The 18275-nt window shown below is 48.2% G+C and overlaps 4 protein-coding genes across 6 annotated transcripts in view; all 4 read right to left on the bottom strand.

Moving 5' to 3' along the window:
* IGLL5 (immunoglobulin lambda like polypeptide 5) overlaps positions 1–6808 on the bottom strand; it is a 162366-nt gene extending 155558 nt beyond the window's left edge. The window contains exons 1-2 of one of the 2 annotated variants that reach the window (XM_063603089.1): positions 6724–6808; positions 6301–6607 (exon numbers count right to left, since the gene is read on the bottom strand). In XM_063603089.1, the coding sequence (XP_063459159.1) occupies positions 6301–6607; positions 6724–6769 (353 nt within the window). In that variant the 5' untranslated portion in view covers positions 6770–6808. The remainder of the gene's footprint in view (positions 1–6300; positions 6608–6723) is intronic. The other variant, XM_063603088.1, reaches the window with a different exon arrangement.
* Positions 1–18275, bottom strand: part of LOC129395163 (immunoglobulin lambda-1 light chain-like) — a 735232-nt gene that overhangs the window by 161169 nt on the left and 555788 nt on the right. The window lies entirely within an intron of this gene.
* The window catches only part of LOC134730083 (immunoglobulin lambda-1 light chain-like), a 266743-nt gene that overhangs the window by 179713 nt on the left and 68755 nt on the right, over positions 1–18275 (bottom strand). The gene's annotated exons all lie outside the window — the stretch shown is intronic.
* LOC100977273 (immunoglobulin lambda-1 light chain) overlaps positions 1–18275 on the bottom strand; it is a 262611-nt gene that overhangs the window by 182783 nt on the left and 61553 nt on the right. The gene's annotated exons all lie outside the window — the stretch shown is intronic.

The following is an 18275-nucleotide window of genomic DNA, read 5'->3' as shown; positions in this document are numbered from 1 at the left end:
TAGCACACCGATAACAACTTAATTGTACAATTTAAAATACCTAAAATAGTGTAATTGAGTAGTTTGTAACACAAAGGATAAATGCTTGAGGGGATGGATACCCAATTCTCCATGATGTTACTGTTTCACATTGCATGCCTGTATCAAAATATCTCATGTATTCCACAAATACATATATCTACTATGTTCCCCCAGATGTTGAAGAAAATTTTACAAAGAAAAAGAAATCTGTTCTGCTTATGTTGTTCGCCTGTACCTACCATGTCTTTACTCTCTGGCTACTTTTAAAAGTATGTCTTTATCATAGTTTTTTTAGCAATATCATTATGATGAGTGTTGGTGTTGTATTATTTGCGTGTGTGTGTGTGTGTGTGTGTGTAACTTGTTAAGATTTTTGGAGTAGTAGGTTTCTAGCTTTCAACAAATTTGGGAAATTTTGGCCATGATTCCTTTAAACGGCTTTTCTACCTTTCCTCTCCCCTCACCAATGTTATCTCCTTTCATGCCTTTAATTATACCAAGTAAGTCAGCTTGAAGATGTCCTGAAATTCACTGGTGCTCTCTTCACTTTTTTTGTGCTTCATCTTGAATAGCTTCCATTGCCATGTCTTCAAGTTCACTCATCTATTCTTTCACAGCACCTAACCTGCAATCAGTCTCATTCAGTGCATTTTCTCAATGCAGGTATTTAGGGACCATTTCTAAAAGTTAAACTTGGATTTTTCTTCATGCCTTCCATTTCTTCGCTTAACACCTTCAATCAATCCTCCATCCTCAGGAGCAAGGAGAAGAGTTATAAGAATTGCTCCAAAATTTTTGCATACAAGGTCTATCATGTGTGCAATTTTATTGCTACTTTGGATTGATTCATTTTTCTCTGTGTTAGAGCATATATTTTCTTTTTTCCTTGCAGGAAATGTTGATTGAATGCCAATCATTGTGAATTTTTCTTTGTTGAATTTATAATTCTTTTACATTTTCTTCTCTATTTTCGTCTTTTATTTTTGGATTCAGTAAAGTTACTTGGAAACTGTCTTAACTTTTCTCAGTTTGCTTCTACACTTTCTTAGTTGAGAGCAGAGTAGCCCTATGTCTAGGGCGACATTTTCCCCAATACTGAGCCGAAGCTCTTCTGATGAGTCCACCTCATGCCCCATAACTCAGGCCTTTCCTCTGTGACTGGAATGTATGTGTGTGTGTGTGTGTGCACGCACACACTCTTTGGAGTGTTCCCTCAAGTGTCTTTCTCTTTCAGAGGGAGTTTCTTTACACACAAGTGCTCTTCAGTGCATGAATATTTGCAGACTTCAGAGTTCTCTCCTTGCGCAACTCTCTCTCTCCTCTTCAATACTCTTCCCTCTAGACTGTTTTTTGTTTGTTTGTTTGTTTTTAATTTTTGAGTTCCCTGCAATCCTACTCTGAGAGGGAGGATTCCATGCAGTAGGGTTTCAGGATACATTCTCAGGAAAGAAGTGTGGCGTGTGTGACTGGGAATGTTTTACAATTGAGTGTTCAGCTAGAAGGCACTTCAATTTGATATTCAGGGTCTTAAATTAAAGCATGACTTTCAGATTAAGGCATCAGGGAGTCACTGCCCATGAAACACATTTTGAAATGGGCAATTCTTTGAGCAAAGCTATTCTCTGTACTGCATGGCATTTTCTGGTGGGGAAGAGCTGTGAGAAGCCAGGGCCTCCCTGAAGCCCTGGGTGGATGGTGGGTACATAAGTCCTGAAATGGGAATCTGAAGGATGTCACAGTGCACACTATGAAAGGCTTCCATGTTCAGAACATCAGGATGCACAAAGCTGGGGCTTGAGGGTCTCAGTTAAACATGGGCAGTTCAGAGAAATAATCCAGGGTATTTGGGCCACAGAGTAGAGTCACTGTCTTGGGTTCGGTCAACACACAGGAGGAAATTCAGGGACCATGAGCACTCAGTAGCTGTCTCCCTCTTACTGTCCTTCCACTCAGGTCATCTTGAGCCAAGGTACATCCATTCCAAATAACAGCAGGACAGTCTGGTTCTGCCAGCCCCAAATCCTATCCTAACCTACTCTCTGCAGTCTGCCGGGAGGGCTGGAGGGAAGGGCAGCCTGGAGGGCTTCGATCCAGGTGACCCGGGCCAGCCCTGCTCAGTCCTGCTATGTCTGTGATACAGACAGTGAAGGTCTTTAGATCTCACTTTCCAATCTGTCTGTGTCACTGTGAGATGAGTACCACTGTTGTCCCATGAGTGACGGTAATAGCTTCATGTTCAACCTGAGCCCCAGTGATGGTCAGGGTGGCTGTGTTCCTGACTTGGAGCCAGAGAATTGGTCTGGGATCCCTGAGGGCTGGTTGTTGTTACCATGTATGACCTGCACAGGCATCTGGCAGGGTTCTGCTGGTACCAGTTTGTACCATGGCTTCTTAGGTTTTCTCCCTGGCAGGTTACCCTTGCTGACTGTCCACAGACACTGCTGGCTCTGGAGTCAGCTTACGGGAGGCCACAGAGCCTACAAGAGAGGACAGGAGAGGTAATTATGAGGATGAGGGTCATTCCCAGACCCCACACTCTCCATCATTCCCTGTGCTGAGCTGAAGTTCAGGTCCAGGCTGATCTCTGGTCCTTTGGGGGCTGAGCCCTGGGAGGCAGTTCAGAGAGTGAGGAGGGTGAGCAGGGGAGGGGTCCAGGCCACGGTGGAGATGCTCCAGAGCTCTATCTCTGAGCCCACAACGGGGAGGGACCTTCAGCCCTCTCTTATCATAGGAAGGAGAGGCTCTTCATGCAAATCTACTTTTTTATTCTTGTATCCTTGTTGGGTGGGCTCCCTGATGAGCAGTGAATGCAAATCTACTCCGCATTCCCCAGTGTTCCTGTCCCAGCTCCCATCTGAGCCCTGAGCCTTCGCCCTTCATACTGACAATTTGCCAAGGTCAGAAGAAGGACCAGATGGGTGTCAGGAGTGGAGAGTAAATTTTACCCAATAGAAGGGGCCTGGGAGGAAGCATCTGTGATGCTCTTCGCACTTGAGCACTACCAGGGGACTTGGTGTCTTTCTGAGTCCTCAAACCAAGGTCCACAGTGCCTCCTCTGCCCACAGGAACAATGCCATTCTCTATGTATCACTAGAAAATTCAGAATAACCACTTCTGAGGCCACAGTGTATGCCAGATACATTGCTGAGTGTTTTACAAGCATGACCTCAAGAAGATTTGCATCATATGGAATAGGAGGATGAGCAGCCCTATGCTCAAGACCCAATCTTTATTATGGAATTAATATTGGGAGGTTAATGATTCTTCCCCAAGTCCCCAGACAGCAGTGAGTGGAGTCAGGATGGCACCCAAGAGATGCACCTCAGAGCCTGAACTTCCAGCCCCTCCCTGCCCCGCCTCCTGCACCATCCTCCGTCTCCTCCTTCTCTGGCACCCAAGGTCTTTGGGGTCCCTTTTATTTTCATTTGCTAGTGCTACCTTAATGAGATACCAAAGACCTGCTGGCCTAAAGAGCAGACACTTATTTTCTCACAGTTCTGAAGCTGGGGAGTCAAGATAAAGGTGTTGGTGGGTTTGGTTTTCCCTGAGGCCTCTCTCCTCGGCTTGCAGGTGGCTACCTCCTTGCTGTGTCATCACATGGTTTTTCCTCCGCATGCTCATCTCTAGTGTCTCATTTCTATGTGTGCAAATTTTCTCTTCTCAGAACACCAGTCAGATTGGAGAAGAACCCACCTTCATGACCTCATTTTCACTTAATCACCTCTGTAAAGGCTGTCTCCAAATTCAGTCACACGCTGTGCATTAGAACTTCATTGTATAATTCTGGGGGACACAATTCAGCCAAGAGCTCTCCAACCTACGGACACAAAAACTCATAGTTTTTGACTTGTAAAGCACATTCACTCCATCCCAACAACCCAAATCCTGAACTAACTCAGCACCAACTCTAAGACCAAACTCTCATTTACATATAATCCAACTCAAGTGTGGATGGGAGATTCACCATGAGGGTTTAAGGATAACAGCTTTAGGGGGGTTTCACCTCCTCTCCCGTTGTCATCTGGGTGTTCAGAAAAATCCGATTTCCCACTTTGTTTGCAGAGGTTGGAAGAGATGAACAAGTCAGCATCAGCAACATCTGTGAGGTATATGTGGGGAAATCACATCTGTCCACTCTTGAAATAATTTAAATAATCTAAATATCCATAAATTGAATTTAATAATCATTAACCGTGGAATAACTTTGCCACTGTTTGAAAAAAAAACAGAGCTGATACAGATAATAGAGCAAAAGATAACACAAGTTAAATTGTTTTAAGAACAGAGTATGTCCCTATTAAGAAAGATAAATCACAGACAGAAATGGTATAGTCAAAAGAAATTCATCACTTATGCATATTAAACTACTATTTCCAATGTTACCATTAAGCATCCTCATTTTGATGTGCAAATAAAGACTCTCCTAATGGTTATACAAAGTGCATTATTTTTTCTATTTGATATTGAGGTTCCCTTGTGGGGTGAGGGTGATCTTGACTGTAGGAAAGAAGAATGTTCCATGGGATGTTTCCTTATACCTAAAAACCAATTTCATACGAAAGGTAATTTGCAGCAGAAATCTATTTCCACTAAAAAGGTCCTGTTCTTTTCCTGGCAACTTGCCTTGTGGTCTTTATAGTTTAACATCTCAAGCTGTCTTCCTTATCCCATTGTTAAATTCCGTTCTAGAATTTTCATGGAGTATAAGAATATTCAATACATTTAAAATTTAAACTGTTTATTTACTTATTATTCTCAGAACGTCCATGTTCTCTTCTGGTTTTGGCTTCAGTCAAATGCTGATATTAGGACCCTTCTCTCTGAGCCTGCCCTGGATATTCCAGCTTTGGTAGAAGCTTTCTTGACCCCTTGCGCATCCATATCCCTCAGACTTTTCCCTTAGGAGGAGTCTATTCCTGATATATTAAAGCTCTCCCAAAACTCAGAACAAGCAATGCAGATAAAAGTTATGTGATTGTGACACAGGGTTGTCTTGGGCAAACCCATGAGCCCATCAAATAGATGATGTGAGCATGTTCTTATCCAAGGAAAGACCTCAGCCGAATACAGGAGGTGAAATACAGTGACCCTCACAGAGAGATCCCCACCTAGATCATATGCTGGTGGAATTTTCAACATTCAGATAACTCTGCAAACCAGGGACCGTTCAACCACATCCTGTGGCCACTCCTGGCCTGACTACTGTTTTTGCATGGCCCAGAGATAACAGTGATTTTTATCACTTTAAATGGTTACATTGTAAATGATGCTATAAGTACCTATGGAATATCCCTAAAGTTGATTCTTGGGCCACAAAGACTAAAATAATTCTTTTTAAAATTTATTTTTATTTGCATTAATTTAATAGAGATGAGGGTTTGCTGTGTGGCCCAGACTAATCTCAAACTCCTGGGAACAAGCAATTCACCTGTCTTACTCTTTCAAAGTGCTTGGGATTACAGGTGTGAGCCACCGTGCCTGCCCACAAACACTAAAATTCTCCTTATCTGGATATTTTTTATAAAGTTTACCAAATCCTAAAAAAAGTACTGAACTATTTCTGAAAAGGCCAAAATGTAAGCAGAACAGGAGACTCAAAAACAAAACTGTAACAAGGTAACATTTTTCTGTCTGATAAGTTGGCAAAAATTTCCACTTTCAACAATGTACTCTGGACAAGTACTTCCGGCTGGCATTGAAAATTGGTAGAATCCCTCTGGAGGGGAATCTGACAACAATGGGTGAAAATTACACACACACAGTCTTTCTGACCCGCAATTTCACTTTTAGAAATGAATCCTGTGGTCATATTCACACAGGAACTCAAAGGAGGCTGCGTAGGGATGTTCGCTGCACTGTTATTTAAGATCAAAGTTGTGGCGATAACCATTAGACTGTAGTTGCTAAGATTCTACCCACAGTGTAGGGGATGGTGATGCATGTAGGGTGAAGACATCCCTGAAAAAAGCAGTGACTGCACCAATCAGGCAGCTCCTTGTCACTGTCCCTGCATTTGAAGAGCTAAGAAGAGTTGCACATTCAGGGACCACGGCACACAAGCATCAGGAAGCTGTCCCTGTCCTGGATGAGAAACCACAGAGCGGGTTTCCTTTTGGAATTCATGGTGGAAAGGGAAGGAGCTGAGAGAGAAGAATTCTCAAGGCCGCACTGCAGGAAGCCGCTTGCACTGGGTGAGGAAGCATCTTCAGAGCAAGGAGGGGGCCTGAGAGCCCAGGGCAGGTTTTGGTCTCAGTTCCCCAGGAACTTGGACCACTGTGGAAAGTGCTGCTGCTTGTATATGAGCTGCAGTAATAATCAGCCTCGTCCTCAGCCTGGAGCCCAGAGATGGTCAGGGAGGCCGTGTTGCCAGACTTGGAGCCAGAGAAGCGATTAGAAACCCCTGAAGGCCGCTTACTGACCTCATAAATCATGAGTTTGGGGGCTTTGCCTGGGTGCTGTTGGTACCAGGAGACATAGTTATAACCACCAACGTCACTGCTGGTTCCAGTGCAGGAGATGGTGATCGACTGTCCAGGAGACCCAGACACGGAGGCAGGCTGAGTCAGGGCAGACTGGGCCCAGGACCCTGGAAAGAGGGAGACACACATGCCAGTGAGTCAGTGCTGGGCCCCGGTGAGCCTGAGGAGCAGGAGTTAAGGATCAGCCCAGAGGTCCCCGAAGCCCCTTCCCTGGAGGCCTCACCTGTGCCCTGAGTGAGGAGGGTGAGGAGCAGCAGAGCCCAGGCCATGGTGGAGACGTCCCGAGAGCGCTGCCTCCTGAGACCCCAGCACTGGGCCTGACCCCAGCCCTGTCTTATCCCCTCTGCCAAAGAAGAGGGTGGGGCCTGCATGCAAATCTCCACCTTGAGCTCCTCTCTTCACCCCACCCTCACCTGGGCCTGGGCTCAGAGGCTTCTGCTTCCCTGGATAGTGGAGCTCAGCTGAGATTAAAGTCCTTGTTTGTCTATTCTGATGGCAGGATCTTAATTTTTTTGTACCTGATTTGCTCAGGAGAAAGATCTGCTGAAGTCCCTTACCTGAGTGATCTTCTGGCCCTCAGTGTCTCTGCTGTGTGGTGCCTGTGTCTCTGTGACCCTCCAGGCCTGGGCACACCCTGCAGTGCCCTCTGCTTGGCACACACCTCCAGGCTGTCCCTACTGTCAGGAAATGGGGCAGCCCGCCCCGTGGAAACCTCTGCTAGGTGGTGTTGGTCCTGAGGACCGCAGTCCTGAGACCGAGTCCACTGCTCCCAATCCTGCCCCTCCCACTCACAAGCAGGTGACTTGTCCTTCCCAGCCTCTGGTTCTCAGCCTGAGAAATGGGGACCACAGAGTCCACTCTGCACACAGGTGATCCATGGGGATATGAGCCAACAGGGGAAAGGGAAAGTTTGTTAACAGGCATTTCTGTGTGCACCAGAGTGATATTTATTGTGAGTGTTTGATTTATTGAATGATTTACTTCCATTTTACTATGATTTATGTGTCAGGTCACAGAGATGTGTGTTTCATGCTTTCTTGCTTTCCCCCAATGGAGTACATCCTCAGGACAACCTAAAGCTGACCGCTGTCAACCCTGCGACACTGAAGACACACAGACATTCGAGAAATACAATTTTGGTTTTTTCCTCAAAATTATTTTAATATCTTTTCCTCCTTCCCCATTGCCTATGACAAATTTTTTTAATGATTCATATTAAAATAAATATTAATGGATTTAAGTTCCTTTTAAATATAATAACATACATTATCCTGTCTTCCCACCTAGAGTCATCTCTGAAACCATGACAAGTGCATAGAGCAGCTATTTGAGCACCAGGAAAGGAAATGGTACGCAGCAGTTTTGGATGGCCCCAGCAGATGAATACAACAGAGTCGTTGTGAGACTTCTGGATTTCCTCAGTGTCCCCTGGCTGGGATCCAGACAGCCTCAGGCCTGGAGGGGCACAAACCTGAAAACAAAAAGAAGTCCGGAAAGTCCTCTTGTTCAGGATTGAAGATAGGAAAAGAAGCTTGTTTGGCTCAAAGTGAAGGCTCAGTCCCCTGCACAAGCAGGTGGTTCACACCTGTGTTCTCATCTGTCTTATACCAGCTCCTCTCCCTGGGTTCACACCGATGTCCTATGGATGGAGACGGGACTTCCTGCACCAGGTCACTCCACAGCCCCTGTAACCTGAAGCTGTGCAGACCAGCCCTGTTCGTTCACAATATTATGTGAGCCTCATGGGAATCTGAATGTCTAGTCATCGCATTAAAAATACAAAGGGAAGAAGTAAACGAGTTAAATAATTTACTTTATTTACCTAGCATATCAAAAATAGTATCACTTTCATATGTAGTCTAAGTACAATTATTTGAGACATCTTATATATACTTTGCATGGCTAGTGTTATTATTTTTTGAAGAATCTTTATGTGGAGATTGTGTGGCTGATGGAGATGTGAATGGGTTTCCTGTTGACAAGAGTGGGCTGTGGTGGCTTTTTAAGTGTCAACTTTGATAGGCTGGAGGAGGGGTGGAAAGAATGATTTTTTGCACAGAATGTGGAGGGTGGAGGTGGGCAGTGTCCATCCTGCAGCTCACCCTGCGGGTGCATCTGTGGTCCCTGCATGGGGTGAGGCTGCTCCTCCTGCCCCGGGTTTCCCTGCAGGGAGGTCTGACTCCAACTCTCCCTCAGACCCCAGAGCGCCTGGCATGCCAGGGCCCTTTTCATTCCATACAAATGCAAGAAACACTCAGATCTCATTGGGCATTTGCAAACTCACAATGATCATTAGGAATAAACTGGTGCTTTCCGGTATACTGTGGCCTCCTGAGATTCCTGATGGCTCACGTTGGGGATGACTGGTTATGTTATTTTGGGATGCCTGGAAGCAGACTCTGAGTTGGAGCTTTGCTTTCACAGCAGGTGTGAAACTAAGTGAGGGAGGCAACACCGGGCACAAGGACACTCTGACCCACATTGAGTCTTCTACCATCCCAATAAGGAGCTGTGAAGCTGGGAGGATTTTCTGTTTCTCCCATATTGAAAGGGAGTCTTGAGAGCTTCACCTCAGGCAGTTATGAAACCAAACCTTGCTAAGAAGGGGCATAAACCTGGAGGAGACAGTTTTCTCTGCTGACAGCCCTTCTCAGTGAGGGCACAGCTCTGAGCTGCCAGAGCTACCAGCAGTGCTGGGTGGGTGAGCTCAGAAGAGGGAATATGGGTGGATCCCACAGTGTCCACTCCACTGGTTTTCCTGAAGAGAATGGCAGGATGCCATGGGAGCCTGAGCTGGGCAGTTCTGGAAACTGACTCTGGATATTCAGCCCAAGGACTGGCCTTCATCCCCTATGGAAATCTAGAGCCCAACTAAGCATGTCGACCTTGGCCTGATCTTCCAACCAGGCCCCACTTCCCCAAATCACAACTGAATCCTCCACACCTCAATATATCCCGGTCATCTCAGCCCTAAATTCACTCCTGATGCCCCCTCTGCAGAGCCTGCCTGGAGGGCCTGTGGAAAGGGCAGCCTGGGGGTCTCAGATCCAGGTTAACTGGGCAACACACACTCATGGCTTTGTCCACTGTCTTCCTGGGCTGGAGGACAAGAGTGACACCAATGGAAGAGGGTTTTGTGTTTTGCTCCTTCATCTCCCTGTGTCACTGTGGGATGAGGAGTGCTAATGTCCCACATCTTACAGTAATAGCCTTGTCCCCACCCTGGGTCCTGTTGATGGTCAGGGTGGCCACGTTCCCCAAGTTGGAGCCAGAGAATCTCTCAGAGATCCCTGAAGGTGGCCTGCCACCCCCATAGATGACCCACACACGGGCCTGGCTGGCTTCTGCTGGTACCATTGAGCACTTTTACTTCCAATACGGCTTTCCCCACAGGTGATCCTGGTCATCTGTCCTGGGGCCACTGACACTGAGGGTGACTGTGTCAGCTCATAGGTGACAGAGCCTGCAAGGAAAGAAAAGGGGACAGAAAAAACTTGAAACTGAGGGTCTCAACCCAAGGATATCTTGCTACTTGCCAGGGCTGGAGTGAGCCCCAGGAATAAAGGTGCCTTCAGAGCACCCATGAACACAGGAGCACAGAGTGGGGGCTTTTCAGCCCAACCAGCCCCTCCCCCTGCAGCAGGGTCGTGAGCATCCTGCCCACCACACACAGGGCCCTGCTGAGCTCAGACTGAGGGCCAGGCTGAACCTAAAGGCCTGGGGCTGGGCAGGTGGGTGAGACCCTGGGGGCAGCACCTGTACAGTGAGTCAGGAGACCAAGGAAAAGAGGGTGAAGTGCCTCCAATGCTGCTTCTCAAGTCTGAGGCTGGGCAGGCTCCTCCCAGGTCTCTCAACCCCTTGTTGGAGAGAACGGTCCATGATGCCAGTCAGCAGAGTCAGGGGCTGCTGCTGGAGGAGCCTTGTGATTTCGAGAAGGGCACAGCCCCAAGGGACCCAAAGAGGTTAGGGGTGACCTTGCCCTCCCACCCTTTGCCCACAAGATCTCCTTTATGATTCCGTATTCTCTGCACACATCCCCACATCACACTGTGCTCAGCCTCACTCCTGGGCTCCCTTGGTCACGGCAGAGCTCAGAGGTGACTTTGTCTGTATTTCCAAAGGAATATGAAGTCCCTCCTATGGGATGGGTTTTGACCTAGTCTGGGAGGTGACCATAGAGTCATGCTGGTAACTGTGGAATTATCTGGGGTCCCCGGTCCCCTCCTCCATTCTATCTTGGCTCTGGAGGGAGGTATTTCATTTTGGTCTAGGCCTCTAATGTGTCCTGATCATAAATATTTTATGTTAGAGAGGAGATTTCTGGTGTAGGTCTAAATCTATTTTTAGACGGTACTTTCCAGAACCCAGTGAAGGTTCCCTCTTCGTCTCCACTGTACAGGTGATAACGCACACCTTGGACAGGTGCGGGTCCCACCACAGCCCACAGCCTCTGAGTGATAGAGGTCAATGAAATTCCTTATTTGCCAAGTGCGCACAGAGAGTTGGAAGATCCAGGAGATGCTGGAAGTTTCTGCCTTGGCTGTGAGCTTCTAGGTAGGTCATTGCTGCTGCGCCTCAGTATCTCCAGGATGCTGTCAGGACCAGGGACAGATGAGGAGGTGAAGGAAATGTTTGCTCCATGAGAGAATGAGAGGGGGCTGCAAACTCCAAGATCCCCAGAAGTGAATGTTTATTATAAATATGATGTCTCCAGTTGCTGGGGAAAATGTATCAATGAATAAGAACTTAAGTCAACTAAAGGTTAATGAGCAACTATTTTGTGACTCACCAGGAAATCAAGAGCTGTGATTTGGCAGCTTCCCCAGGAGAGAGTCGGGAAAGACCAGGGACAATGAAAGTGGAGGAGCAGCTAGGAAGTTAGAAGCCACTATGTCTGCAGGACAGGGGCTCCCTGATCAAATGGGAGTAGGGGGATACCTGTGACCTCAGAGAGGACACTGCACATGAGGGGGATGCAGTTTTAGTACAACTGGGTGTGGAGGAGGGGGCGTCGTGAGAAGTCAAGTGCCTGGATCTGTGGCAGACAAAGAGTCAGCATGCAAAAGAGCTGAAGACAAAATGTGATTCTAGAATTTTTACATCAGTGTCAAGGACAATACTCTAGGACAATAAAGAACCTTTCCCTCTAAATCTGAGGTGGTGGTCACTGGCTCTTACTGCATGTCAGCATCTCCCTATCACCCAAGCCTGCCCCATCCCCAGGTGGCTTTGCCAGTTGATTCTCTGCTTCCCCCTGGTGGCTGCTCCACACTGTCGGCTGGGAGCTCAGGGACTTCCGGGGTCTAGGTGTGGATTCAGAACCTGCTGCTCAGGTCCTTGATGCCCTGATCTGTGGACTGCTGGTGCCAGGGGAGGAAGTCCTCTCCTCTGTGTGGCCCCTGCCTGACTCAAGACCAGGTACAAGGGGCTCCGCTTACCCAAGAAAATGCAAATATATATATATAGAGAGAGAAACAGTGAAACAAACCCCAATCATATTGGAGAACAGTAACTTGTAAACCTGTAACAGGCATTGTGAGGGGAAGAGCTGGCTCAACACCCTGCAGTGAAGAGTCTGCTCTGTGTAGGGACTGGAAAGGATAGCGGAAACCTGAGGGATCTGGGACCCAGATCAGTCCCTGTCTGATGTGATATCACCTTGTAAATGAAGAGCTGGAGGCAGATGTGTTGTGCAGTCGGGTGTAAGGTGGAGAATTTTCTGTTTATGCTCAGGCGATCTGTGAGGGGCTGGGCACACACACCCCCTCGTGGTCCACAGGATGCAGTTGCTGATGCTGGGACTGGTTAGATACAGGTGGGCTCAGATAGGCCCTTCACCTGTCCCTGTTTGCCTGGGGCTAAAGCCACTCAGGGGTGGTGGCTAACCTGCCTCAGCCGTCCTCCCAGTGCTCACCTTGCAGCCGTAAGGAAATTAAGCTTCTGTCTCTTCCATTGATCCTGGGTCATGCTCAATGCACCCAGCACAAACAGGTTGACTGTTTTCTGGAATGTTCTCTGGGAGCTCCCCATTTAACTCAGCCATGCAGAGCAGATGACGCGGCACCCCTTTCAGGGGCCACCTGATTGTTCCCAGGCTCTTACTCCAGAGGAAGACAAAGCCCTTGGCATAGCTGGGGTGTCTCCTGTGCCGGTGGGTAGGTGTTTGCAGAGAACAGGTTTCCTTGAATGTCACCACGCTTCCCAGCATTTTAACATGTGACAGCAATGCATCAGTAACATTTTTTGGCTCATGAATCTGGATAGAGAAGCAGCTGTTTGCCAGGTTATTACACAAAAACCTTTGCGCAACATTTGCTGTGCCTTCCATGTGCTGACTCATCACATGTGGCAGTGTGGTCTTTCCCATGCTTCTTCCTGCTCCTGGTTCAGGCCTTGTTCCTTCCACACCAGGGCATCCCTACGTCCTCAGCAAACCTGTATTGTTCCTGCTCTGGGCAAAGCCTTCAGCAAATAATTAACCTGCTTCCTCAGTCTGTTCCCTCAAAGTTACTTTGTGAAGCTGAGTTTCTACCTCAGTTTACTGTGAGTCAGTGGCTGTTAAAAGTCATCCTCTCCTTCACCTGTGTAATGGCTGTGATTGGCAGTGAAGGTCTTCTTACAGAGCACCTGCTGAATGCTAGTGGCTGGGTGCTGGAGATTCAGTACTGGAAATTCCATCTGCAGAATAAATAGTTCCCTCAACTTCTAAATCCATCAATAGGTACTGCCCACACACACATTGGTGGGCAGGGCCGTCATCAGCTGCCATCTTCCCTCTATCAACTCAGTGCCCAAAAGTCGTAACACCCTTCCCCTTGATAGTGAAAACATCAAATGGACCCATCACTTGAGCAAGGTCCTACTGCACACAATGAACCTGGTCCAACTGTGCACCAGAGACTTGAGCTTTTCTTGTGGAACTTTTGTTGGGTTCCAAGGAATACTGTTTGAAAAATGTTGGATCAGAGAGAAATAACATCCAATTGTCTGCATGAAAACTTAAGGGTCTTGGCTGGTAAGGAAACTAAACAACCGTAAGAGACATTCATGTGCAACTGGGAAACATGACCACGGTCTGCATAAAAGAGAGCTGTTAGTATCCTCACTTGTGATAACGAGAGAGACAGAGACCCCAGTATGGCCTTGTCCACAGTTGTCCCATCCAGAAACAGTATATATATATATGCTGATGGCAATAATCTGTAAACTTCAGTGTGTACACATGATTTCATGATTAAACCAGTTGTACTTTTTTTTAAAGGTGGCATGGACCCAAAGAGTGAGCAGCAGCGAGATTTTTTGTGAAGAGTGAAATAACAAAGCTTCTACAATGTGGAAGGGGACCCGAGCAGGTCACCCTAAACCAGTTGTACTTTTAAAGAAGGAAATAAAAAGACTGAGACATCCTAGTGAGAAAAGAAAGCCCAATAAATGTGGCCCTAGAGACTGGAATCAGACATCTCTCCTGGAAAAGGGCATCACCCTCACCCAGCAGGACCCTCCCTTCACACCTGCAGCCCTGGCACATGCAGCAGAGGGGCAGGTCCTGGGCCTGGCATCAAGGGTTTCTTAGTGAGCTCCTCAGAAAGCAGCCCAGAGCCCAAAGATAAACTCCAAACTATCAGGGTGCTGGGGGCACATCCAGTCAGGCCTGACCTACCTGGGGAAGGTGATGGGACTTTGGGGGCCATGGGAGGTCAGTGTGCTCCAAACACAGTCCCCAGGTGGGACCAAAGGTAGTGTCTGTGCTTCCTCTTCAGTTTCTGAGAAATATCAGCACAGAAAGGGCCCTGAGGCCAAAAGGGGCTGGGTCTCCAGTCCTTGTCAGGCATCAGGCAACCTATTAGAATGTGGGGGTCAACTCATCTGGAAACCAGAGGAGACACAGCCCCTGGGGCTTCCACTGAGCTGGTTTTACCCAAGGAAAGGAGAAATTCTGCAGGACTGTGCCCTCTGCGACAGCTCTCTCCTCCCCTGCAAGACGTATGATTACAACTGGGACCATGTGCTTTTGTGTGGATTCCTAAACTGTTCATGTGCACCACAAACCTGACAAAGGTCCCGGCAGCTCTGACCACCTTCACCCTGTCCACTTCTCATTGGACACATGCAGGCCCTGAGAGGATGGAGAAGCTGTTCAAAACCTCCAGCCCCGCAGGGGCTAGGTTAAGACCAGAGAGGACACCTGACCCTAAGGCCTGACCTACAGCTGCTCAGAGGGCAGGTGAGAATGAGAGGCAGGCCGAGGTGGGACAGTACTGTGGCTAGTCCCTATCTCTCTGTGTTACTATGGGTCCCTGCCAGCTGCTCCCACTGTTATTATCTGCAGTACAGTAATAGTCAGCCTTGTCACGGGCCTGGGCCCCACTAATGGTCATGGTGGCCATGTTTCTTGATTTGGAGCCTAAGAATTGGGCAGAGGTCCCTGAGGGTCACTTGCTGTTATACCAAATTACAAGCACCGAGGCCTGGCCTGGCATCTGCTGGTTCCTAAGTGTATGTTCATCCTGAGTTTATCTCCAGAGCATGTGATCATGGTTGTCAGTCTCAGGGCCACCAAGACTGAGAGCAGCTGTCTCTGTATGTAGGAGGCACAGGCTGAGAGGAGAGGAGAGCACAGGAGAGGAGAGGAGAGGAGACGAGAGGAGAGGAGAGGAGAGGAGAGGAGAGGAGAGAGGGCTTGAGCATGAAAGGCCCCTTTACAGAAGGTCCCAACCAAGAGCTGAAGTCAAGGTTTGGGAGGCCAATTACAGTGTCATATATTGAGTGGTTTAATGGAGGGTCTTTCACCCTTTGTAAAATGTCTTTTAAAATATTTTCACATTACTGCCTTATAAATTTTTCACAGTTGAAATAATGTTTCCTCTCTCAATATAAAAATACATTTTTCTCAGTGTTGCTGAAACCTTAACTGGGTAGCAAGATGTGGTTGAGGGGATCCCAGGGTAGGTGGGGACCAAGGATTGGCATTTTATGGCCAATGACACTGTGGTTTGGTTGCCATAATGCGTAGCTGAGCCAACAAGGAATCAAAATAATCAGACAAGATCGCGGGTGTGGTCTAGGTGGTCCTAGTGTCCCAGACCGGAAGCACTTGAGCAGCCCCCGCCCTACTTATTTTGTTTTGAATGAGCAGAAAGCACCATTTGAGAAAGACTGCGAGGGCTCCTGAGCCTTGGCAGAGGCTCTGTGTGATTGTGGCCACAGAGCTCACCACGAGACTCAAGTTGCTGATATGCTGGATTTGGTCTGAACCACAGTCCTGGGTGGCCATTTCCAGCAGCTCCCCAATCACGTGGCAGGGATGTATTTGTGACTTGAGGGATTAGGTTACAAGGGCCAAGTAAGTTGCGTGAAGAGTTGGCTAAATAGACATGACCCAAGCCCTGCACCATGCCTTCCTCTCACCCTACAGCCTTGGCCTCCTGAGGGGCTCCCTGACATCAGCCGCCTAGTAGGAGGCACTTAGGCTGGGGTTACAGAGTTTTCTGCAGGACATGCATCCACCACTGGTGTGGACGGTGCTAGTACTCCACCTGGCCTCTGAGAATCCCTGAACAGCAGTGTTGGAGGAACATTCTCATTAAAGTAGAATTTTAAGCAGTAAAATTGGCTCATGTCACCTGCAAAGAGATGCGCAGAGGTTCCTAATTCATGGGCTGTGACTCAGGGTCCTGGAATATGGTCAAGGATGTTCAGGGACTTGGGAGAGATACGACAGGAATACTGATCACAAATATGTCAGGGGGAGAGATGTGTAAGTAGACCTCCTCCAGTGGGCAAAAAGCATGAGAATTTTTTTCCATGTATAAATACTCACCAAGTCTGATGTGAAAATGAAGTGATTTTGCTAATCAGGTGAGTAGGGTGACCTGTTCTATGGACACCAGGCAGCCTCCCTCAACCGCTCCGGTCATTGTCCAACAGACTCCAAAAAAATGTGGCCATGGTGGCAGGGATAGAGGCTGATAATGGGCCCATCAATGTGAATTTCCACTAACTGGAGCTGGCCTGGCTGAAGCCACTGCTGGGTGACCATCTGTCAACATCAGAGACCAACACAGGCATCCCTATAGGATGACCTTCTCTGTGGAAAACAGCCAGGGGCCTGCTTGATATTAATTTCATTAGAGTTCTTCCATCATGGGAGAGACAGTTCTTTTTCCTTACTAGAATTCACATTTACTCTACAGAGGATTGGCTTTTGTTGACAGCAGTGCTTCTGCCAAAACTGTTGTCTCTGGATTACAGAATGATGCACCCATCATGATGGTATTCCACAGGAGGTTCTGACCAAGGAATTCATTTCACCGCAAATAAAGGGCTATGGGCCTTTGCTCCTGGCATTCAAGATTCTTACTCTTGTCCCCAACATTCTGAGACATGTGGCTTATATGAATGGTTTAATGACTGCTTGGAGACACCATTACTGCACCAGGCAAGTGGCAAGTATGTGTAGGGTTGGGCAATGTCTTCCAGGATGGGGCATGTGCTGTGCATCAGTGCCCAATAGATGGTGCTGTTTCTCCCACAGTCAGGATCCATGAGTCCAGAATCAAGGAGTAAATTGTAGTGGCTCCACTCAAAAATGCCTTTAGTGATCCATCAGCAAAAATTTGACATTCTCTCCTCCCGACCTCAGGCTCTGTGGGTCTAGAGGTCTTAGACGCACTGGAGGAATGCTTCCCCAGAGGATACAAGAATGACTGCACTGAACTGAGACCTGAGAGTTCCCCACGTCCCTCTGGACATGCCTGCATGGATGTCTCCCTGTGTCTGTCTTTCCAGTCAGACCCTCCATCAACAACTCAAACCCCAGGCAAAGAAACACAGGACAGCCTGGCCTGCCAGGCACAAATCCACTCCAGACTGACTCTTTTGCAGCGCCTGCCTGGAGGGCTGGAGGGAAGGGCAGCCTGGGGGTTCAGATTTGGGTGAATTGGGCCAAGCCTGCTCATGGCTTTGTCCACAGTCCTCCTGGGGCAGGAGGAAGAGGATGAAATAGAGGGGGAGGGGTTTATGTCTCACTTCCCTGTCTGCTTGTGTCACTGTGGGATAAGTGCCACTGCTGTCTGCTGATAGACAGTAATAGTCAGCCTCGTCTTCTGCCTGGACTCCACTGATGGTCAACGTGACTATTGTCCCTGAGCTGGAGCCAGAGAATCGCTCAGGGATCCCTGAGGGCCTCTCGCTGTCTTTATATATCACCAGCACAGGGGCCTGGCCTGGCTTCTGCTGGTACCAATAAGCATAATTTTTTGGCAATTCTTCTCCAGAGCAGGTGATCCTGGCCGTCTGTCCTGGGGACACTGACACCGAGGGTGGCTGTGTCAGCTCATAGGAGGCCTCAGAGCCTGCAAGAAAGAACAAGAGAGGGCGCTTGAAGACAAAGGACCCATTTCCAGGAGTCCCACCCAGAGGCTGTGTCTGGGCTTTGCTCAGGATTCAGGGCAGGCTCAACTTGGGATCTGTGGGGACTGAGCCTGGGGAAGGGCCTGGGGTCAGCACCTGTGCAGAGAGTGAGTAAGGGGAGCAGGAGAGGGATCCAGGCCATGGTGAGATTCCCAGAGCTGTGCCTCCTGGACCCACAGAACAGCTGGGCTCCCCAGGCCTCTCTTATTCCCTCTCAGGCTTTTGGGGGCAGTCAGTGTTAAGCGTTTACGCAAATTTACATCCTCTGCGACTCCTCCTGGAGAGATGTCACTCAAACCAGCCGTGAGGGCAGCACAGGCAACAAGAGGAACAAGCAGGGTCTCTGGTTAGAAAATCAGCTGC

Source organism: Pan paniscus, chromosome 23 (assembly GCF_029289425.2).
Source record: "Pan paniscus chromosome 23, NHGRI_mPanPan1-v2.0_pri, whole genome shotgun sequence".
In the NCBI taxonomy this organism is placed as follows: Eukaryota; Metazoa; Chordata; class Mammalia; order Primates; family Hominidae; genus Pan; species Pan paniscus.
This window is presented reverse-complemented; position numbering and strand designations above follow the sequence as displayed.